Source organism: Piliocolobus tephrosceles, chromosome 18, assembly GCF_002776525.5.
Source record: "Piliocolobus tephrosceles isolate RC106 chromosome 18, ASM277652v3, whole genome shotgun sequence".
Taxonomy (NCBI): Eukaryota; Metazoa; Chordata; class Mammalia; order Primates; family Cercopithecidae; genus Piliocolobus; species Piliocolobus tephrosceles.
Window position 1 is genome coordinate 48,880,301 of NC_045451.1, and position 24,938 is coordinate 48,905,238.

General features: G+C 34.9%; 1 protein-coding gene across 6 annotated transcripts in view; it reads left to right on the plus strand.

Annotated features, from left to right (window-relative positions):
- The window catches only part of CCDC178 (coiled-coil domain containing 178), a 525,224-nt gene that overhangs the window by 53,477 nt on the left and 446,809 nt on the right, over positions 1-24,938 (plus strand). For all 6 annotated transcript variants that reach the window (XM_023207480.2, XM_031934542.1, XM_031934544.1 and 3 more), the window contains exon 6: positions 12,218-12,357. In XM_023207480.2, the coding sequence (XP_023063248.1) occupies positions 12,218-12,357 (140 nt within the window). The remainder of the gene's footprint in view (positions 1-12,217; positions 12,358-24,938) is intronic.

Below are 24,938 nucleotides of genomic sequence, written 5' to 3' on the forward strand. Positions count from 1 at the left end.
GTTAATATTGTTATGTGTGAATTTAATCCGTCATCATGATGCTGGCTGGTTAATTTTGCAAACTTGTTAATACAGTTGCTTCATAGAGTTGTTGTTCTGTGTACTTCAGTGTGCTTTTGTAGTGGATAGTAATGGTTTTTCCTATCTATGTTTAGTGCTTCCTTCAGGAGGTCTTGCAAGGCAGACCTGGTGTTCACAAAATTCCTCAGCAGTTGCTTGTCTAAATAAAGATTTTATTTCTCCACTTATGAAGCTTAGTTTGGCCTAATATGAAATTCTGAGTTGGAGTTTCTTTTCTTTAAGAATGTTGAATGTTGGCCCCCAATCTCTTCTGGCTTTTAGGGTTTCCATTGAGAGGTACACGGTTAGTCTGATGGGCTGCCCTTTGTGGACGACCTTGCCTTTCTCTCTGGCTGCCCTTAACAATTTTTCCTTCATTTTTACCTTGGAGAATCTGATGATTATGTGTCTTGGGGGTAAATCTTTTCATGAAATATCTTACTGAGGTTCTCTGGATTTCCCGAATTTGAAAATTGGCCTGTCTTGCTAGATTGGGGAAGTTCTCCTGGATGGTGTCCTGAAGTGTGTTTTCCAACTTGGTTCCATCCTCCCCATCTCTTTCAGGTACTCTAATCAGTCATAGGTTCGGTCTCTTTACATAGTCCCATAGTTCTCAGAGGTTTTGTTTGTTTTCTTTCTTTTTTATCTAATCTTGTTTGTCTGCCTTATTTCTGCAAGAGTCTTCAAGCTCTGATGTTCTCTCTTCTGCTTGGTCGATTCAGCTGTTGATACTTACGTTTCCATCATGAAGTTGCCGTGCTGTGTTTTTCAGCTCCATCAGGCAATTTATATTCCTCTCTAAACTGGTTATTCTAGTTAACAGCTCCTGTAATCTTTTATCATGGTTCTTAGCTTCTTTGCATTGGGTTAGAAGATAATCCTTTAGCTCAGTGAGATTCATTATTACCCACTTTGTGAAGTCTACTTCTGTCAGTTCATCCATCTCACCATCGGCCCCATTCTATGCCCTTGCTGGAGAAGTGTTGTGATTATTTGGGGGAGAAGAGGCATTCCAGCTTTGAGGATTTTCAGTGTTTTTACATTTACTTTTCTTCATCTTCATGGATTTTTCTACCATTGATCTTTGAGGCTGATAAACTTTGGATGGGGATTTTGTGGGGTCTCTTTTGTTGATGTTGTTGTTGCTTTCTGTTTGTTTTTCTTCTAATAGTCAGGCCCCTCTTATGCAGATCTGCTGCAGTTTCCTGGGTGTCCACTCCAGACTCTGTTTGCCTGGGTATCACCAGTGGAGGGTGCAGAATAGCAAAGATTGCTGCCTGCTCTTTCCTCTGGAAGCTTTGTCCAAGACGGGTACTGACCAGATGCCACCCAGAACTCTCCTGTATGAGTTGTCTGGTGACCCTAGTTGGGAGGTCTCATCCAGTCAGGAGGCGTGGGGGTCAAGGTCCCACTTGAGGGGGTCGTCTGTCCCTTAGTGGCTGTCCCTTAGTGGAGCCTGGTGTGCTGTGCTGGGGGAATCCCCCTTGTCAGGATCAGCTGATCTCTTCAGAGCTGCCAGGCAGGAAATATTAAGTCCACTGAACCTGAGACCACCGTCACCCCTTCCCCAAGGTGCTCTTTCCTAGGGAGATGAGAATTATGTCTGTAAGCCCCTGACTGGTGCTGGATCACCTACAGAGAGGCCCTGTCCATGCCCAGTGAGGAGGGATCTAAAGAAGCAGTCCGGCCACAGCTGCTTTGCTGCACTGTAGGGAATTCAGCCCAGTCCAAATATCCTCATCTATAAATGACCGCTCTGGGAGTGTCTGTCTTATGTGGTTGAGATAAGGACTGAAATATGCCCTGGTCTCCTGCAGTACCCTCAGGCTTATTAGGGTGGGGAAAAAAACTGCTGCCTGGTAAATTTGAGGTCATACCAGTTCTGTGCTCTCGAACCCTGTTTTCTGTTGTTTAAGATGTGTATCAAGACAATACATGCACAGCTGAGCATAGACCCTTAGCAGGCGTTTTTTGATTTTGCCCTTTGCCTTGTGATCTTTATTGGCCTTACAAGCTTGTGATCTTTGTTCTCCATTTTGCCCTTTGGAGCATGTGATCTTTGTGACCTATTCCCTGTACATACACCCCATCCCCGTTTGAAATCCTTAATAAAAACCTGCTGGTTTTGCAGCTCAGGTGGGCATCATGGTCCTACCAATATGTGATGTCACCCGCAGAGGCCCAGCTGTAAAACTCCTCTCTTTGTACTGTTTCTCTTTGTCAGCCGGCTGACACTTATGGAAAATAGAAAGAACCTAAGTTGAAATATTGGGGGCGTGTTCCCCTGATACCCATGGAACATACTCCAAGATTGAACACATGCTCAGCCATTAAGCAAGTCTTGATAAATTTTTACAAATCAAAATTATATGAACCATACTCTCAGGCCACAGTAGAATAAAACTAGAAATAGAGTCTGGGTGGACTGCTTGAGTCCAGAAGTTTGAAACCAGCCTGGGCAACATGGTGAAACCCTATCTCTACAAAAGATACAAAAAATTAGCTGTGCATGGTGTCACATGCATATATTCCCAGCTAATTGGGAGGCTGAGGTGGGAGAATCACTTGAGTCCTGGAGGTCAAGGCTGCAGTAAGTTGTGATCATGCCACTGTACTCCAGCCTGGGCAACAGAGCAAGACTCTGTCTCAAATAATGTAAAAATAAGAAAAATAGAAATCAATACCAAGATCTCTCAAAACCACACAATTACATAAAAATTAAACAAATTGCTCCTGAATGACTTTCGGGTAAACAGTGAAATTAAGGCAGAAATAAAAAAGTTATCTGAAAATAAATGAAAACACAACATACCCAAATCTCTGGGATGCAGCAAAAGCAGCATTAAGAGGAAATTTTGTATTGAAAATGCCCACCACAAAAGTTAGAAAGATCTCAAATTAACAGTCTAACATTACACCTAGGGGAACTGGAAAAACAAGAACAAACAACTCTAAAATTAGCAGAAGAAAAGAAATAACTAAAATTGAACAGAAGTGAATGAAATTGAGATCCAAAAATCTACCCAAAGAATCAATTAAAACATAAGTTGGTTTTTTGAAAAGATAAACAAGATTGATAGACCTCTAGCTAAATTAACAAAGAAAAAGGAGATAAGACACAAATAAGCACAATCAAGAACAACAAAGGTGAAATTCCAACTGATGCCACAGAAATACAAAAGATCCTCAGAGACTATTGTGAACATCTCTAGTCACACAAACTAAAAAAGCTGGAGGAAATGAATAAATTCCTAGAAACACATAGTCTCACCAGATTGAATCAGGAGTAAGTTGAAACTCTGAACAGATCAGTATTGAATTCTGAAATTAAATTGGTAGCAATAAGCCTACCAATCACCAAAAGCCCCAGACCAAGTTGATTCAAAGCTAAATTCCACCAGCCATACAAAGAGAGGCTGGCACCAATCCTGAAACGATTACAAAATATCAAAGTGGACTCCTCCCAAACTAATTCTACAAAGCCAACATCACCCTGGTACCAAAACCTTGCAAAGACACAATGAAAAAAGAAAACAACAGGCTGATATCCTTGATGAACATAAATACTAAAATCCTCAACAAAATACTAGCAAACTGAATTCAGCAGCACATCAAAAAGTTACTTCACCATGATCAAGTAAGGCTTTATTCCTGGGGTGCAGGTTTGGTTCAACATATGCAAATCAATAAAGTAATTCACCGTATAAATTGAATTAAAAACAAAAACATTATGAGCATCTCAATAGATGTGGGAGAAACTTTTGATAAAATCCAGTATCACTTCATGATAAAAATGTTCAAGAAACTAGGCATAAAAGGAATATACCTCAAAATGATAAGAGCCGTCTATGACAGACCCACAGCCAGCATCATACTGAATGAGCCAAAGCTGGAAGCATTCCTCTTTAGAACTGGAAGAAGATGAGCATGCCCATTCTGACTACTCCTATTCAACATAGTACTGGAAGTCCTTGCCATAGTAATCAGGTGAGAAAAAGAAATAAAAGGCATCCAAACAGGAAGACGTCAAAAAGAAGTCATTGTTCCTTTGCTGACAATATGATTGTATACCTAGAAAACCCTAAAGACTCTACCAAAAGGCTTCTAGAACTCATAGATGGTAAAGTTTCACATTACAAAATTAATGTACAAAATTCAGCAGCAATTCTATATGTATTTCCAATAGTCACAAGATAACAAAATATCTAAGAATGCCTCTAACCAGGAGGTGAAAGAGCTGTACAAGGAGTACTACAAAACACTGCTGAAAGAAATCATAGATGACACAAATAAATGGAAAAATATTCCATGTTCCTGGATTGAAAGAATCAATGCCAATTAAATGGCCATATGGCTCAAAGCAATCTACATATTCAATGCTATTTCTATAAAGTTACCAATGTAATTTTTTACAGAACTAGAAAAAACTATTTTAAAATTCATACAGAACCAAAAAAGAACTGAAACAGTCTAAGCAATTCTAACCAAAAAGAACAAAGCTGGAGTCATCATTGTACCTGTCTTTATACTACGTGACTACAGTAACTAAAACAGCATGGTGCTGGCACAAAAAATGGATATATAGATCAACAGAACAGAATGGAGAACCTAAAAGTAAAACCTCACACCTGCATCCATCTCATTTTTGTCAAAGTCAACAAACATAAGCAATGGGGAAAGGGTTCCCTATTCAATAAATGGTGCTGAGATAGCTACCTAGGCATAGGCAGAAGATTGAAATTGGACCCCTCCCTTTCACTATATACAAAAATTGACTTAAAATAGACTAAAGATTCAAATGTAAGACCTCAAACTATAAGAATCCTAAGAGAGAACCTAGGAAACACCATTCTGGATATCAGTCTTGGGACAGAATTAATGACTAAGTCCTGAAAAGCAATTACAACAAACAAAACATTGACAAGTGGGATTTAATTAAACTAAAAGCCTTTTGGACAGCAAAAGAAACTATCAACAGAGTAAATAGACAACCTACAGAATGGGAGAAAACATTCACAAACTATGCATCTGACAAAAGCCTAATATCCAGAATCTATAAGGAACTTAAAACATATTACAAGCATGAAACAACCCCATTAAAGTGGACAAAAGACATAAACACTTTTCAAAAGAAAACGTACACATGGCCAACAAGCATGTGAAAAAATGTTCAACATCACCACTCATTAGAGAAATGCAAATGAAAACCACAATGAGATAGCATCTCACAGCAGTCAGAATGGCTATTACTAAAAAGCCAAAAACAACAGATGCTGTCAACTCTGCAGAGAAAAGAAAATTGTTACACACTGTTGGTGGGAATGTAAATTAGTTCAGCCACAATGGAAAGCAGTTTGGAGATTTGTCAAATAACTAAAAGCTGAACTAGCATTCAACCCAGCAATCCTGTTACTGGATATATATCCAAAAGAAAATAAATCATTCTACCAAAAAGACAATACACTCATTTGTTTATCACAGCATTATTCGCAATAGCAAAGACATAGAATCAATCTAGGTGTCCATCAATGGTGGATTGGATAAAGAAAACGTGGTACATATACACCATGAAATAATATACTGTCATAAAAAAGAATGAAATCAAGTTCTTTGCAGCAACATGGATGCAACTGGAAGCCATTATCCTAAGTGGATTAGCACAGGAACAGAAAACCAAATATTTCATGTTCTCACTTATAAGTGGGATCTAAACAATGGGTACTCATGGACATAAAGATGGCACCAATGGACAGTGGGAATTACTGTAGGGAGGAGAGAGGGAGGGGGCCAAAGGTTAAAAAATGAACCGTTATGTACGATGCTCAATATCTGGGTAGCAGAAGCAATCATACCCCAAACCTCAGCATCACACAATATAGCTATGTAACAAACCTGCATATGCATTCCCTGAATCTAAAATAAAAGTAGAAATTATAAAAAAAAAGAAAAGAAAAAAGGACTCCAAATAGATTGGGGACAGAGGGAAGGCTAATCAAAAGTTTTATTTTGGAACATCTTTACTTTCTTATTCTGTTACAATAGGTAGCCTCTCAGGTATGAGCAAGGCAAAAGAGGGCTCTCCCCTCCTGCCCACTCCCCTCCCCCACCCCTCCCCTCAACACACCAGGAGTTTTGGGTGACTGTCAGGTGATGGTCAAGCAGTTGTTAACTGTTTATCTAAAGTAATAACTGCTCACAGCCAGTGCCAGAGAAAGAGGAGTCCCCTAACAGAAAACACCTTAAACTCATCAGCAGCTTCCCTATAAAATCTCAGGAGTGGGGAGAAGTAATGCAGTATCTTGGAAGTATGCCAACATATAAAATCCAAGTCCATAAGTCAAGCTGCGCACTTGGTTTCTCAAGTCACCCGCTTGGCCTTCATCCAGATTGTACTTTTCGTCTTTTCTTTTCTTCCTTTCCTTACTGACCTAAAGCTTTTTAATAAAACTTTCACTCCTGTTTTGAAACTTGCCTTGGTCAGTCCTTCTGCCTTATTCTTCTCAGTCGAATTATTTTGTCTGAGGAGGCAAGAATTGAAGTTGCTGCAGACCAGTATAGATTTGCCACCAGTAACTTGGATACCTTCCACTAATAGCAGTTCTTTTACTTTTCAAATCATTTCTGAGGATCCTCTGTACAAGGCATCATTTTCACTGCTTGTACTGTATCAGATCCCTTCCATCTTGGAGCTCCCCTGGATGCCTCCTTTATCCCTTCCAGCTCTATGTCTAATCATACAAATGTGTCCCTTTTCTTCTGTGCCTTTCTTCTTTGGCATTTTAGTTTACTGTTGTTGTGAATGTATTTCCTTGTTTGTGGTATATTAACTTCTCAATGGGTACATTTTAGTTTGATCTATCATGCTTCTCCCGTTCTGCATAGGATTCTGCAGGTCCAGACCTCCCTTCCTTACTCTCAATGCCAGGATGGGAGTCTAGGCAGGACAGATACGGGAAATTTGTACATTTGGCAAGGAGCTCAGGGCAAGGTTAAGTCTAAAGTTGTTTAGTTGAGAGTTAAGCACTTAAAGGAGATGATTAAAGGAGAAAGTGTAGAGGAAAAGATTATTTCTTATCAAATAGTCATGTTTAAGTAATATGAGAATAAGTAGGTGAAGAAGCAGCTAGAGAAAGTTATTAAAAGAACATTTCAAGGAAGGGCTGTCTACAATGTTTTGTAGTATAAAAATTTAAAATAGGAGAACGATACAAGGTTATTGAGCTCTGTCACTAGGATATGCTTAGATATCTTTTTCATAAAGCAGATGTGTGGCGGTACAATTCAAATGCAATAAAATTCACTCATTTACAGTGTACAAGTGAATGACTTTTGACAAACATACACATCCATTTAACCACCGCCTCAAACACTGTATAGAAATTTCCATATTTCCAGAAAGTTCGTTCATGCCCCCTCTATAGACAAGATTACTTTCACTCACTCCCGCAACTGCAGTATGATTTTAGTTTTACCATTCTAACATTTCAAATAAATGAAATTATGCCACTTCTTTGTGCCCAACTTTTTCAGACTCAGGAAAATGTCTCTAATATTGATCCGTGCTGTTGCATGTATCAGTAGTTTGTTCATTTTTATTGATCAATAATATTGCACAATTTATTTAACCTTTAATGGAAATTTGAGATTTTTTCAATTTTTGACTATTATCAAGAAAGCTATTGTGAACATTTACCTACAATTCTTTTTGTGGACATATTTTTATTTGTCATGGGAAAATATAAAGAAGAGGAATGCTGAGTCCTGTGGTAAGTTTAACTTTTATAAGAAATTGTCAAATTGTTTTCCAAAGTGCTTAAACAATTTTACATTTCCACTAGCAATGTATCAATTCCAGTTGTTCTATATCCTCTCTGATACAGGGCATTGCCAACCTTTATAATTTTAGGCATTATAGTGTGTGTGAAATTGTATTGAACTGTTAGTTAAATTTGCGTTTTCTTGTTGACTAACAATGTTAAGCATGTTTTCACATTGTATTAGTCATTTGTATATTGTCTTTTGTAAAGAGTCCAAGTCTTATGCCTATTTTCTGAATATTAAGTTGTGAATTTTCTCTGCACATTCTGGGTAGAAGTTATTGGTCAGGGATTCTATGCCATATGTCAGAGGGGCCTCTCACATGTGTTTCTGAGGCTCTTTTCTGCATTGCTCTCTCTTCTTGAGTTCCTGCCCTCTTCCAGATGCTTCCACTGTCCATGGAACTCATATTTGCTTTTCAACTCAGTGGGATTACTGTGCTCTGTTTTGCTCCCAGATCTCTTTATTGTAGTTGGGAAATTGTTGCTTGGCAGAGAGCTTGGTGATTGTGGGACTCCACCTTATCAGTTTCCCTTTTCTCAGAAATAAAAACCTTGAACTGCCCATTTTTCGATGTCAGTTGTCTCATATTTTGAAATCCAGATTTAGAGTTGCTTATAACTGGAGAACTAATTCCATATCAGTTACTCCTTCATGGACGGTAGTTGATATACTGCTTAGTGGGATGTAAGAATGAAGTTTTCATGAATAGAACAAAAATCAGATTACAGCCAGGTAAAAAATTTAAAAAATTCTAGAGGATTTGTTTATTCATTTATTCGAAAATCATTTAAGGCACTTAATATAGTTGTTCTCTAGAAAGAACGTAAAATTTCATGGGGAAGATAGATAGGAAAACATAAATGTAATAACAGCAGAATGCAATGTGATCCATTCTTTTAAAGAGAAATAAAAAGTGGTGTAGGTGCACTCACATGTGTGAAAGAGTTGAGTATTCCTTACAGGCAAGGAACCATGTAAGATGGATCTTAATATTTGTATATAAATTGTAATTTGAAGAAGAGATCAGATGAGGATATTGCGGCTGCCAGTATAAACAGTTCATTCAAAAAATTGCTAGTCAAAGTAAAATTTGATATAGAATAATAGCTTTAGGAAGTGGTCAGGCAAGGTAGTGGGGAGACCTGAGTCCACAAGGCAAGTAAAAAAATTGTATTGAAGTTGCAGATTTTGAAGAGAAGAAATTGGCAGTTAGTGAACACCGATCAGGGGCATTGCATATTGACTAAGGTTAGAGTAGAAGTAGTTTTTAGCCACTTCCGACTCTGAGAGTCCATGTGTATTATTCTAGATATTTAGTGATAAATGTCTCCAACAGTGTAAGGTCCAATGAAAATGTAATAACTCTAATGTCAGTGAAAGGTGATTTTATTTTTCTCATGTATAACAAAAGCTAAAGAGATCTTTGTTTTCCATAAAAGATTAAAGATGCTTTATGTTCATCATGAAAGAGTCTTTGCATAGAGGACAAATTATTTTTAACCTCAAGAGCACTGACTTATGTTACATTTTGTAAAGAAAACCAAGATGTTAAAAGGGATAACAATGTGAAAAGGAAATATATGTTCAACAGAGTTTTTCCCTAAGCATTCTGAGTTGAGATAAAGGGATGATAGAATAATTGGGGCAACATACATAAAGGAAGCACATATAAAAAGCAGAAGAAAAGGAAGGACTCTTGTGATAATGTGTTAAATTATTGGAGCTGGGTGAATAAATTATATAAGGATCAAATTCATTGAGTAGTAAGAGTTGACAGTTTATAAACATAGTCTTTCTATTTCATTTGCCCACACAAACAGCTAGTTGATATTTTTTCTCAAATGGAAGTTTCATGTTGCAGAGTCTCTGCAAACCTCAACTCTGGCTTGGAGCCAGGAGGATCTTGTCTTTTATGCATTAATTCTGGGCAAGGAAGTTGCAGTCAGGCGCATGTTTAGAGAGGATGAAAGTCTTGCCTGAACTTAATTCTTTATATACTCACACTGACCATTGTGCACAGGTTTCACAAGGAAGAGCTCCCTCGATTTATGTTTGGAATTTTAGGTGAAAAATATCTCAAATAACATCTTACCAATACATTAATTTATTAAGAATTCTGAGTCCTAAAGACTGAATAGTTTTAGCTAAAGATGTACAGCTAGTTATCAGTTCAGTCAAGAAAATACAGACATCTAGTTCAGCTGTCTTGATTATATCATGCTGTCACCCTAAACTGGGTAAAATTCTTAAAAATTCAAAGTTTTAACTTATGCCATACTTGCAATGGAATAAAAAGAGTAACATGAACTACTGAATTTTGGTTCAATCTTGTGCTACTTAGGATGTCATGTCTTTTACAGATTCTAGTGCAAATTTAAGTTCATAGTACATCATTTCCATTACTTTACCATATGTTACATATTCAACCTAAACCATAGGAGTGCTATGGAAATTAATTAGTATTCACAAAATAGGTTGAGAGTGGCACAGTCAGGAAAAATATAAAAGGAATCATTACTATTCTTGTTTTCTCCACATTTACTGAAGCAAAACAAATGTTTTAACGGTAACAGTGACAGCTTGTTGGTTAAATGTGTATCAAAACCTTCTTATTTCTAAACGGAAGGCTAACATGCCCTTATCAAGATATTTGGATAGGGGATCAATATGTAATTTTTACTAGCTTGTTCTTTTGGTCTTTTGACTATTACAGATAGATAGATAGATAGATAGATGGATAGATAGATAGATAGATATGTTTATGAACTAAAGAGGAAAGATGGAATATAACTCAAAAAAATCATTATAGCAAGTATATGTGTTCAGAGTATGGTCAAAGCAAACTAAAAGACATAGGATACCAGCACTGATATTATGAAGGAACATTCAAAATTTAAAAACAAGCGAAACATTTAGGATGCCCTGAAATATATTTTTAGTACTGTTTCTCTTTATTTTGCCATACTTTTAAAATATAAAAACAGCCTTCACAGCTTATACTCCATAGCCAGGGAGATTTAGTTCAAGGCTCAGTTCTCCTACCTACCTGTTCCATAGACTTAGACAAGTTATATAATCTATCTAAGCCTTGATTTCCTCATCTATGAAATCAAAATAATAATCCCATTTTATAAGATTGTTGTGGGGACTAAAAAATGTGGCATCAAAAATTTTTAGCTTAGCTTTATGTCTGGCACATATTTTTAGTGCTCATAAAAAGGTCACTGTTATATATATATACACACACACACGAGAGAGAGAGTTGAACATTGTAGAATAGACTGAACACTTTTATTTATAAATGAAATATGCCATTTTTACAAGAGATTGTGTTTCTAGAGGAAGATATTATAAGGCTTCATTTAAAAGATATTTAAAAGATGGCTGTTTAAATGAAGATACCAAATATATTTACCATCTCTGTGGGTTGGCATTGAAACAAAACACAACAGGATTATTTCTCTGTTCCCTCAAGGTCAATTGAAATGAGGACATCACACTGTTCTCATTGAGGCGCTGAGCATATTTTGCGTCTCCAAATTTAAGATCAGTGATTGCAACTATAATCCAGCCAAATAGAATCCTTAGAGTCAAAAGGACTGCAAGTAAGCACTTTGGTGGAGTTTCATGGACAACTTTGCTGTGCTTCTGCAACCTTCAGTCGATTTGGGACATGCCAGGATTAGACTCACTGAGGCACATCGGACTGAGTAGATTTTATGATGAGTACAGCTTGAATACTATAGTGAGAACATCAATCACTCTTCGCATGAGACTCCAATTTTCAGAAATGGAAGGTAGAAAATGAGGTTATTATGAGGATGAAGGAGACCTTTTTTTTTTCAGCAACAGAAACTCATGCTGGATTTAAGGAAGAACTTCAATGCATGAGTAGTTGGATATTATTTACCTTGGAAGAGGGCATCTCTTTGAAGGGAATATTTAAAATATATTTCAAAGTTATTTTTAAGGGATTCAGAATCTATTTAGTAACACGTGGGTCAACTGTTTTTTCTGCCTTTTTTTTTCTTCATTTTTTTCCAATGTTTAGTTCATGATGCTATGTTTTTTGACTTTGCTTGAAGTTTTATTTTGGCTTCTCAGGTTTATTTTTATTTGTTACAGAATTAGATCATAAATTATTATTTTATTTTAGCTTGTACATGTTTTGAGGATTTGTTCTATAATTTTCTGACAGATATATCAACTTCTCTATTAAGGAAACTGTAAGAGTATTAGCACTAATAAAGCAGAATATTTTTTGCTTATTCTGAACATCAAGGTTTACTACTTTGTATAGAATGAGTAATGAACTTCTTCTGTTTGTTCTCTTTAGGGGTGAATAAAGGCATTTACTTTAGCTACCCATGCCGACGTCACAGCTGTGCTGTAGTAAACATCCCAGCACCTTGTGTCAACAAAATGATTTCACACATCCAAGATGTGGAGTCCAAAATACAGGAGCATTTGAAAAGGGTAAGAGACTAATTTAAAATGCTGATATTTTGGTAAGCTTTATAGACACTCTAAGGGTTGGTTACTTAAAGAACCCAGAAAACTCTTTGGACTTTTAAAATGATAATTGGAATGCTTTTTAAGAATCTTTGCTCAGTTGCATAATTTACTAGTCTAGACATGTTTTTGATAGTCTCACTCCAGAAGGGTGAAACGACCTTATTAAATCGATGTTTTTTTCCCTACCTGTTTGTTCTTTATCCAGAGGCAATCATGCTAAGTAGTAATTTCCATAAGCCAACTTGACTAGTAAATTAAGTAGTATTTACATACTTTTTGGGACACTAAACTGATTAGATGATTAAATTGGTTTATAAAAGGACAGTGTGCCCTTTTTAATGAGTTGTTTTATTCTAAAGAAATGCTTAATAGTTCTATTGAAAAGGAAAATAATGATTCTATGTCTTTTTAACCTGTTGAAAGTTTGCCTTTATTATTCTGAAGGGAGTTCAATCTTGAAAGGCAATTATTTTCAAAGGATGATTTAAGAATGACAAAAAATACCACTTCTCATACCTTTTATTAAGGTTATATTTCTGAACAACTAATGCAGAATTAGACTGCTCTTATGGGGGATCAATTTTCCAGAGACCTGTGCTATTTTTTTTTTTTTTTCTTTCCACTGTTACTGGATCTGGCTCAGCAAACATTCTGATGGGCCACTCACAATTCTCAGTCCAGGATGTCACCTCTTTTGTTAGAGACCATTAGAGTACAGTCTTCAAGATTGCAGGCTTTAGAGTGACCTTAGATGGGAATGAAGAGATAATGATGTTATGTTAGAACAAGTACCAGCAAATGATGTGCACTCAATATGTATTTGTCATTGTTACTTCTGTATTTTTTTATATCATTCTATATCAGCATTGTTACCTTTGTTGTTTCTATATTTCTCCAAATCAGATTACCCCTTCAGGAATGCTTTATAGGTTACAGGACTGATGGTGTCCTGGGCTTTGAAGACTATGGCAAGGAAATAAAGAGAATAAATGAATATTTATTGCTATGATACGCTGTACACTTCCTATGAGTTTTAATTAACAATTACCCATGTTGTTAAAAATGATAAAAATCATAGGTATTTTAATAAATAATTATAATAACTACCATTTATTAAAGTGGTATAATGGTATTTTAATAAATAATTATAACAGCTACCATTGATTAAAAACCTAATATAAGTCAGACATTATGTTTTACTACATCATTGCTCTTAGACCTTACAAAACTGCTATTGAATGGTTGTTACACCTAATTGATAGATAGGGAAATAGTAATTTAAAACAGCTCAGCAACTTGTTCAAGGTCATGAGGCAGAATTGGGATTCAAACACCCTCTGTCTGTTTTCAAAGCCCATATTCTTTCCTGAATCCCACTTAGTGCTCTGAACAGTTGATAAACTGTTAGACACTATGGATAATAGACCAGGTAAAATATTACCTTAGATAAAATAGTTTACAAAATAAGCCAAGATATTTTACATCTTGTCTTTTAAAAAGCTGAAAAAAGAGCTATTCTTATGTAAATACATTGAAAAACCTCAAAAAAGGAGAAGCACCAGGGCTGACTTCTTTATTATTGTCTTCTGGAGCCTAGATTAGTGCCAGATAAATAGTAGGCACTCAATAACTGTCTGTTGAATAAAAAAGTAAATGAAGAGCTGAAACAGAACCTTTCTTTTCTGCATACGTCTGAGGCACCTATCCACTCCATATAGTGCGGGTGATTTATGTACCTAACATCTCCTATTTTCTAGGCATTTAATAAATATCTGATTTTTTTTTTTTTTTGGCCCTTTATAGAAATTCTCCTGTACAGGTGAGAATTCTAGGGCATAGAAAAGTCAAATACCTTATATGTACACATCACACAGGTAGTGAGCACTAGAGTTGGAATTTGTACTTAGCTCCATCTGACTCCAAAGTCCATTCAGCCTCTGTTTTATATCCTTGGAGAGATCTTAATTCTCATTTCAGAGAATATTGGTTGGTATTTTGAGAAGAACACACAAAATAACAATGCTAGATAAGTATACTTCTAGACAAAAATTTCAACAATGATAATTTGTTTATAAGTAAATAAATACAAGTTTTATCTGAAAGGAGATTCATTGCGAGATAAATGCTAATGACAAACTTTTGTTAATTTTCAAGGTTATTTTGTAGATTTTCTGTTATCTATATTTAAAAATTATTGCATTTTGTTTTATTATTGACTGCAGTTAGATTTGCTAGTGTTGAACTGGTAAATAGAATGTAAGTAATATGTTTGGTGCAATGATGAGGACTATCCATTAGATATTTAGTTCAAATCTATGCAGTATTTGAACTAATATTTTAAAAATGAGCTGGTGGCCAGCTATCTTTTTGAAAGATGAAACATCTTTTTCTGATAAAAGTTTTTTATCACAATAAGAAAAAAATCTTCCCATTATCACATGGAAAAAGGGATAATATTAGCAAAAAGCAATAGCATTACCAAAAAATGTTGGTAATATTAGACAACCTTACATTGACATAGGAACTTAAATTTCCTCAAAAATAAAATTAAGCAGGCACAACTGGATAGAACCCTTTAAAAGATAGCTTCTGATTTTTTGAAATCAAAGCTAATAGCATGTATTATTTCCAAATAAGTAAATAAAGGTCATAATTCAGAATTAGTTAACCTAAGCATAATTCCTCATGTCACATAAAGTGAGTTATGTGTGTAAGAAATACTTAAAATGGTAATCATCCGTCTATTCTCTATGTTCATGAGTTCAATTGTTTTGATTTTTAGATCCCACAAGAAAGTGAGAACATGTGATGCTTGTCTTTCTGTGCCTGCTTATTTCACATTGCATGCCTGGATCAAAACATCACATTTCCCCATAAATATATACACCTACTATGTACCCACAAAAATTACAAATAGAGAAATTTTTTAAATATTTAAAATGAATAATTACCTGCAGAAAATACTAAATATGAATGTGTGCTGTGTGCATTTTTCCTCCAGAATGCCTGAGGGAAATGCAGAAAAGGGACATTTCTTCTCAATGTTTTTGCCACTTAACATTTTACCCAGTAAAGTCGTCAACTGACTGTAAAAAAAAAATGAGAGGAAGTGGGACATTTTTCTGTCTATAAATGTATCTGTATATACATATATGTGAATATATATTCATTCATTACCTACAGTCCCAGGCCTGTCTGGTAACATATCTGGGGCTGGACCACCCTTTTACCAGTTTCCAGGGGTTAGGCAGAGGTCAAAGCAAGGCAGAGGAACAATGCTTGGTGATTACCAGCTGGAGGCTTCACCCCAGTTACGTATAATATGTGGTCATCTGTGATTATGGTAATAGTTATACAACTCCATCATTACATTAAAAACTGGATTTGTATACATTCGTGAACTTAAGCTATGTAAATTATCTCAATAAAGCTGTTATTATATCTGTATATATACATCTCCATCATGAATTGCACAAAATTCTTTTTTTGAGTTGTAGGTCATCTGAATTCCTTTGGATTTTAATGTTGGAGGTCAAAGCAGGCAACCGGCTTAATTATCTCTCTAAATTACCCAAATCTCATGTCTTATGACTCTAATTGTTAGAAAAGTTTGGTGCAATGATGAGGAAGGACAGGCTGGCCAATGAAGGGCCTAGCAACAAGCAAAAGAGAAAGGGGTATTTGCCAAGTGTAAGTTTACTTAAACCCCTCCTGCTGAGGTCTCACTGTGTTAGCCATGCTGGTCTTGAACTGCTGACCTCAAACAATCCTCCCTCCTCAGCCTCCCAAAAAGTTAGAATTGCAGGCATGAGCCACCACGTCAGGCCCATTAGATAAAATTCTATAAGTAATTATAAAGGTTACATCTACCCTGGGTATAACATACATTAAATGAGTGAAAGATCAGTCTTTTACAATTTTCTGTCCACAGCGATTTCCAATGTAGTCAGACCACTCTGACACCTGTGGTTAGCAGCATTGCATCTGCCACAGACTTTTCTATCCACTCCAGTTTAATTGCAATTTGAATCTCCAAAGAAAAACTCTTCAGAGTGGAGTTACTATGAAAATTTTCCCTATATTTTATTTTTGCAAAGAATCTGGAAACATCACACAATGATAAAAATAATCACCTGAATATCTTCTCATACAAATAAAAGATTATGTTTTATTTTTTCCTCTACCTTATTCTCTTAGACTGCCTAGGCTGTAAATAGTTTTATTTAATTTAGAGTGAGCTCTACAGAATTAAAATTTTCCTCTTCATTTAATCAATATCAGTCATTAGGATGCTGCTGTAATTTAAAAGAACAACACAGAGAGAAAGTATTTAAAAAGCATTCTTTAAAATGTTAACAATATATTGTACAAAATTAATAACATCAACAATGATAATAAAGCTAATATTTATAAAATGTTTACCAAATATAGACTTATTAGACACTTAATATGCATAATTTCATTGAATTCTTACTAAAACCTTATGAGATAGAAACTGCCATTATTTCCAGTTGCAGATGAGGAAAATGGTTTCAGAGGCTGATTTCCCCCAAGATCCAATGTCAGTGGCAGAGCCAGCATCCAGACCAGGTGTATCTGAGCTCTAAGCACACCCGGTTCAGCACTGTGCCATGACATCGTGTTCTTGACAGTGTGTCAGCTATTAAGACCAAAGACCTGAATGTTAAAATGTTTGTCATTCTCACTGGAAAACTTGGCTCTATTTATACCACTTCATATCTATTTTTTAACTCTGAAACATAACATTTAACACCTGACTCTTTACTAAGTTTCTCATACTTTGAGTTCTCTCATTCTATTAGTTCTATTGTATTTAACCTGAAACTTATGAGCACTTCAAACGCTGATATATCTACTTTCCTATTCTGTGGTTCCTATTTTCCTCTAGTTTCTTGCCTAATCAATTCATCTCTCTAAACATTCATCAATTGGCGTATTTGGTCCTTTACTTTTTATCCTGTCATCCTTGTAGTCTGACAAAATGCCAACCCCAAATGTCTCTGATGATCTGCCATCCCCACTCCCACCCGTGGTCTGCTGAATGGTACTGGAGAACATTACACAAAATTTGAGATATTATGTAACCATAGTCCCTAACCTCAATGGTACATCATATAGTGCTGTGAAATTATTGTTTGTCAACTGAAATTTTTCTAGTAGTCTGTGGTGGCCACTCCAATCTTTCTTTGTTCAAACCTCTAAATCTTCTACCTCACAGCTCATTCATTTCTTTCTTTGCCAAAAAAAAAAAAAGAGCTACAACAGAAATGTCTCAAACGGTTGTTATCTCACCTCTGAACATCTCTGAACTCCACAAATATTGTTCTTTTTGTCCCCCACCCACTAGAGCTGTTCCCCTCACTGTGTTGCATCTTCTACTTTTGCAAAGATCTTGCTCCATCAGTTGTGTCTTCTGTCAGCATTCTGTCTGTAAAATCTCCTTTTTTTCTTAACTCCTGTCCACATTGAAGATACTGATGTATCTCCTATTCTTAAGAACATTTTAAAATTCTATGCAGACCTTTAAATATCTCTCCTTGTCTTTCTTTCTCCATTCCACATAGCATCTGAAAGTTGCCTATATTTAGTATTTTTAATTCCACACCTCCCAATCACTCATTTATCCTTTGCAGCCTAGAATTTTTCCCCATTCTAATGAAAATACTTTGAGCAACGTAACCATTTATCTTTTTTTCTTTTATCTTTTGGTACACACACACATACATACATATACACATGTACTCCAACATTTTGTGGCTAGAACACAAGCATTTATGCAGTTACCATTCAATCATTTGTTCTGGACTCAGCTGGGCAATTTTGCTGGTTCTTGCCTGGGGCCAATCATGTGGATATACACATCTGGTAGCACGACTGGGAATAATGATTAAAATGGTCTCACTCACATGGTTGTTGGCTGCTAGAGCATATTTCAAGAGGACAAATTTCAACAGACATGTGCTTAACAAAGCTTTGTTTGTGTCATGTATGCTGAAGTCCTGCTGACCAAAGCAAAGCACAGTCAGTCGCACTGTTAACGCAGGAGAGTACTAGAGTAGATATGGATCCAGGAGACAAGATTATAGGGGGACAATTTATGTAGCAATCTGTCAGTCCATTGCCACATCATTAAGACTGCTCCCCAAATGCAAACTACAATGAGCTTTTCTTAAAACAGTTTTATATCATTATGGTATCATGAAGATCCATAATCACATGTTCTGTGACAGATCTGATACAGATGAAGTTCCCTGTGTGCAACTTTTTTGACCCACAGATCTATGGCCCAAAGTGACAAGTCAAATACTGCTCCTGCATACTTAGTACACACAGTGAAGAAGGGATAGAATAATCACAATAAACCCCTCATTCAAAAAGGGTAAGAATGAAGACACAGGGCTTTCACTGATCCATACAATTTTGCATTTCATCACCATATAGTATCAAGTTCCCCAAATCTAAGACCATGAATTTTTTTTTTTTTTTTTGTATTAGAACCCAGTCCTGCTCATTGGGAATAATTTCCTGGTCTGTGTTTCTCACTGACTCTTTGATTTACTCTGTGAACTCTTGGTTCCAGAGGCACTTTCATGTCTGTAGAAAATGGATCTGAGTTCCTCTCTCAAACTTCTTCCTGCTTCTTATCAGTTGAGAGCTCAGAAACTTCTTTGCATTTTAAACTGTCTTTTGGTTTTTAGTCTAAGATGCCATAATTCTAATGAAAACTTTGAGGTTTCATATGAATCTGATTTGGTTTACCTCCATGTCCCAAAAGCCCCAGCCATATTCTTTTGCTTTATTAAAACATATTTTCCTTGAATTAGATAATTACGTTTTTTGTTCCTCTACTTTATTTTTTTTTAATACATTATCTTTTAAAACACTTTAGACCTACAGAACAATTGAGAAAATAGCACAGGGAGTTCATGTATAAAGCATGTTCACTACTCCAGAATAAAACCCCATATCCATTAAGAATTTACTCCTAATTCTCTTTTTAACCCAAGTCTTGCAACTACCGGTCTGCTTTCTTTTGAAATAAATTTTATTGTGTTTATTTGAGGTTTACAACATGCTGTTTTGAGATACATATAGACAGACACATAGATAGTATAGTAGTACAATGGTTACTGTAGTGAAGCCGGCTAACATATCTCTATATTAGTCTCAAATATTTCACATAGTGCCTTATCCTTGTAACAAGAGCAGCAAATACTTACTTATTTAACAAAAATCCCTAATATACAATTGTATTAACTTTAGTCCTCATGTTTTACATTAGATCTCTAGACTTGTTCATACTCCATATCTGCTGCTTTGTATCCTCTGACCTGCATCTCTGCGTTTCCTCTTCCTGACTCCCACCTGTGGGAACCAGTGTTTCATTCTCTACCTGTGTATTTGAACTCCCTAAAAAAATACATTCCACATGTAAGTGAGGTCATGCAACATTTTTCTTTCTGTGTCTGCCTTATTTCCTTTCGTATAATGTCTTCCAGAGCTATTTGTGTTGTGGAAAATAACAGGCTCTCCATTTTTGTAAAGCTGAATATTAGCTGTATACATATAGATGTATATATACACGTATAGCTAATATGTGTGTATATATACGTATATATACGTGTGTAGCTAATATGTGTGTATATATGTATATACAGATATACACATATGTATATATACACATACTTACAGACATACATGCATAAACATATACACACACATTATACACACACATACATGTGTGCACATGCACACACACAGAGATACAAGCACACCCCCTACATTTTCTTTATTCACTTTATTCTTTATTCACTTTATTCACTTATTCATTGATGAACATTCAGGTTGTTTCCATATCTTGGCTATTGTGAATAATGCTGCAGTGAACATGGGTGTGAAGATATCTTTACGAGCTGGTGCTTTCATCTCATTTGGGTGTATATCTAAAAGATGAATTGCTGGGTCATGTGGTAGTCCTGCTTTTAATTTCCTTAGGAATGTCCATACTGTTTTCTCTAATGGCTGTACCATTCTACCTTCACACCAACAGCTGTGCTAGGGTTCCCTTTTCTCCATACCCTCACCAACATTTATCTCTTGTCTTTTTTATAGTAGTCATCCTTACATGTGTGAGGTGATATCTCATAGTGGTTTTAATTTGCATTTCCTTGATGATTAGTGATGTTGAGCACCTTTTTGCATACCTGTTGGCCATGTATGCATTTTTTGAAGATACATCTCTTCATGTCCTTTGCCCATTTTTAAAACAGATTATTTGGTTTTTGCTAATGAGTTTTAAGGGTCTTTTATAGATTTTTCATATTAACTCCTTATCAGATATGTGGTTTCCAATTATTTTTTTCCCAGTATGTAACTCAACTTTTCTTATTTTTTTTTTAGTTTGATGCAGTTCCATTTCTATATTTTTGTCTTTGAAGTCTGAGCTTTTGGTGTGATTCCCAAAAGTTGTTGTCAAGACCAGTGTCAAGGAGTTTTCCTCTATATTCTTTTCTAGGAGTTTTATGGCTTCTGATCTTACATTTAGGTCTTTTAATCATTTTGAATTGATTTTTGTGTATTGTTTAAGGTAAGATCCAATTTCATTCTGTTGGTGATAGAAATTCAGTTTTCCCTACATCATCTGTTGAAGAGACTATTCTTTCCTCATTGTGTCCTTTTGATGCCCATGTCAAAAATTAGTTGTCCATCTATGTTTTAACTTATTTCTGGACTCTCTATTCTATTCCATTGGTCTATGTTTTTCTTTTTAATACCAGGACTATACTGTTTTGATTGTGATAGCTTTGCAATATAATTTTAAATCAGGAAGTCTGATGCTTCCAACATTACATTTTTTCCTCAGTATTGTTTTGGACTTTTGGTGTTTTTTATGGTTCCATATTAATTTTATATTCTTTTTCTATTTCTGTGAAAATAGTCATTGGAATTTTGATAGACATGGCATTAAATCTATATATTGCTTGGAGTACTATGATTATTTTAGCAGTATTAATTCTTCCCATTTGTGAACACCTATTTATTCATTTATTTGCATCATGCTCAATTTCTTTCATTAATGTTTTATAGTTTTAGTGTGCAAATCTTTCAGCTACTTGATTAGACTTATTCCTAGGCATTTTATGCTATTATAAATGGGACTGTTTTCTTAATTTCTCTTCAACTAGATCATTATTCATGTATAAAAATGCTACTAATTTTTGTACATTGATTTTGTATCTTGCAACTTTACTGAATTCATTTATTAGTTCTAACAGGTTTTTTGTGTAGCATTGAGGTTTTCTGCTTATAGGATCATGTCATCTGCAAATAGAGATAATTTTCCTTTTTCATTTTCAATTTTGATAGCAGTATCTATTCTGGATATTTGGTATAAATCAAATCATACAATATGTGGCCTGCATTTTTTTCACTAGACATAATGTGGGAGGTCCATCCACATTGTAGTATGTATCAGTAATTTGTTTCTTTTTATAGCTGAATAATATTCTATTGTGTACATATACTACAGCTGGTATCTGTCCATCTGTTGATAGTCATTTGGGTTGTTTCCACCTTCGTCTATAGTACATAGGGCCACTATGAACATGCATGTAGTATATATTATATAATTATATATTACATAATATAAGGATTTGATTAAGTACCTGTTTTCAGTTCTTTTGAGTATGTACCTAGGAGTGGAACCGCTGTGTCATGTGATGATTCTGTATTTAGCTTATTGAGAAACCATCAAATTATTTTCCATAGCCCAACTATTTTAAATTCCTACCAGCAATATAAATGGGTTCTAATTTCTTTACATCCTTACTAGCACTTGTTATCGTCCATTAAAAAACATTTCTAACATAAGGTTAATTATTTTCTTATTTTTGCAGTGGAAAATAGAAGGTTTTATGAATACTTTTTGTCTCAACAATATCATTTAGATATTTAAATATTTGGTAATAATTTCCAGTAAAAATATAGAGCTAAATAAACAAGGACCATGAAAATGCTAGATTTATCAAGCAGAAGTTTGTGGGCAATGTGGCTTAGAGCTGTAAGTAAATGAAGTGTTTCATTTCCCCTATAATGTAATAATTTTTTAAACTACATCCAATCGGGCAGTTTTAGCTCCCCCTCCACCTTTGTTTTCATTTGCTATTTTGATAAAATCAGAAATAAGAATTGTATGCAGTCTTGTGTTTAGTTTGATATAATTGATTATATTAGATATTTTAATCAAAGCATCTACATACCACAATTATTTATGACAAGTGAAATTCTAAGCTTAATTATAATCAGGAATTTTATTTAAAATAATAATTTAAAGTGACTTTGAGAAACTTCTAAAATTTGTCCAAATTTTTCAGATAGGCAGTTATTAATGTAAGACTTCAAATGTTTCTCTGGAGTTGTAGGCCTTCTCTGTGTTAACTACTTCAATATCCTGAATAGATAGTGTTTAAATGCTAGGTACCGGAAATTTTGCCTCCAAATATCAGATCAAAGACTGACTAAAATAATTTTTTAATTATTGCTTTGTTACTTCTAAACACTGTTGCTAAGGTAATGTTTTGATATATTACCTTAAAACATTTCTTCATATGAAATTGTACTCTGCTTCAAAAATTTTGAGTAATAATGTTTTATCTTTATAAAATGATTTTCTATTGAGCTATAAAGAAGATCAAACTGAGAATATTAATTATTGCTAACTTGTTGAAGACTTCAGAAGTTTTGGATAATTATATCACAATTCACTGAAGTGCCTCTTAACCAATTTTCCCCTGGCTCTCTTGTGATACTTCAACTTCAAATGGCTTCTTAGAACTGTCATGTAAATCAACGTCATGCAGGTTTCTGCATTATGCAGGACTGTGAATGCCAGTTTCCAAAATCAAGGAATAACATTTTCGTGATTATTAATTAGTTTAGAATCTTATTAACATGCTCACTGAATTTTTATTCTCTTCTCTGCAAAATGCCAATTTATCTTTTGCCATTTTCTTTTGGGTTTACTTGTATTTTCTTATTGACCTGCAGGAACTTGTTACCTTTAGTAAGTTGTATGTGTTGTAAACACTTTCTCTCAGTTTGTGATGTGTCTTTTTACTTTATGAACTTTAATGTAATTTAATTTATCACTTTACTTTTGCTTTTAAGTGATTTGTGTCTTGTTTAAGAAGAATTTCCATACCACAATCCTATGACAGTTTTACTTTATAGCTACTAAAATTTTAATTTCTCTTAGGAGATTTGCTTAACAATGTGAAATTGATTTCTTTTTGCATATGAATGGAATAGATGGCTAATTTTACTTTTTAAGGAAAATTAGTTTTTCCACATTGATTTTATTTCAAATCCAGTCATTTCTTATAAATCAGCCATACCATATCTATCACACATCAAAGTTTCATATATGATTTTACTTATTTCTGGCCCTTTCCATCCCACTGGTCAATTTTACCTCCCTATGCCAATATCTGGTTTCACTCATTTACATGAGTCATAATATGTTTTGATATCTGATGTGGTAGTTCTTTTTACCTTTTTAGAGTTCTTTGGGTATTCTTGATGCACTGCTCTTCCATATAAATTTTAGAATAAGCTTGTCATATTATATGAAAAAATCTATTGGGATTTTAAACATAATTGCATTCATCAGTTTTTTTATTATGTATATGAATTTAGTCTTTTTCATGATTTGGTCAGTGATGTACCACATATACAACAGTGGTCTCGTGAGATTACATTATTGTATTTTTGCTGTATCTTGTCTATATTTTGATATGTTTAGATACACAAATACATTGTACTATACTTGCCTACAGTATTCAGTATGGTAACACACTGTGCATGTTTGTAACCTAGGAGCAATAGGCTGTACCATATAGCCTAAGTGTGTAGTAGGCTATACCACTGAGGTTTGTATAAATATACTCTATGATATATGCCAAATAAACATCTTGAGTTAGAGATAATCTATGAAACCTGTAACATTCTGGTTTTGCATTTTTGATAATTTATGGCTTGTACAACCCAAAGTACTCTTAGAATATATCTGTAGAAAATAACCCCTGCCAATGACTTTATAGGCCAGAAAAGGCATAGTATTATGGAACTCTAAATATGTGAACTCACGTATAATTTTGTATTCACCACTCTTTGGTAACACATTAAAATTCAGTAGATGTCATGTAGTTCTGACTGTTAGGAAAGTCTTTTGGGAATAAATAGCATTTGAACTGTCCCTTGATGAATGAGTAAGATTTAGAATCACAGAGACAAAGGTCAGAACAATTAGGTAGGGTTAAGAATAAAACAATATGAATAGATAGGAGATTTGTGTACTTCTTGGGAAACAACTGTAAACCAATAAGTTTCTGAGACAGGTCTTAATCAATTTAGAGGTTTATTTTGCCAAGGTTAAAAACTATGGTCCATGACAGCCTCAGGAGGTCCCAAGAGCATGAACCCAAGGTGGTTGGGCTACAGCTTCATTTTATACATTTTAGGGA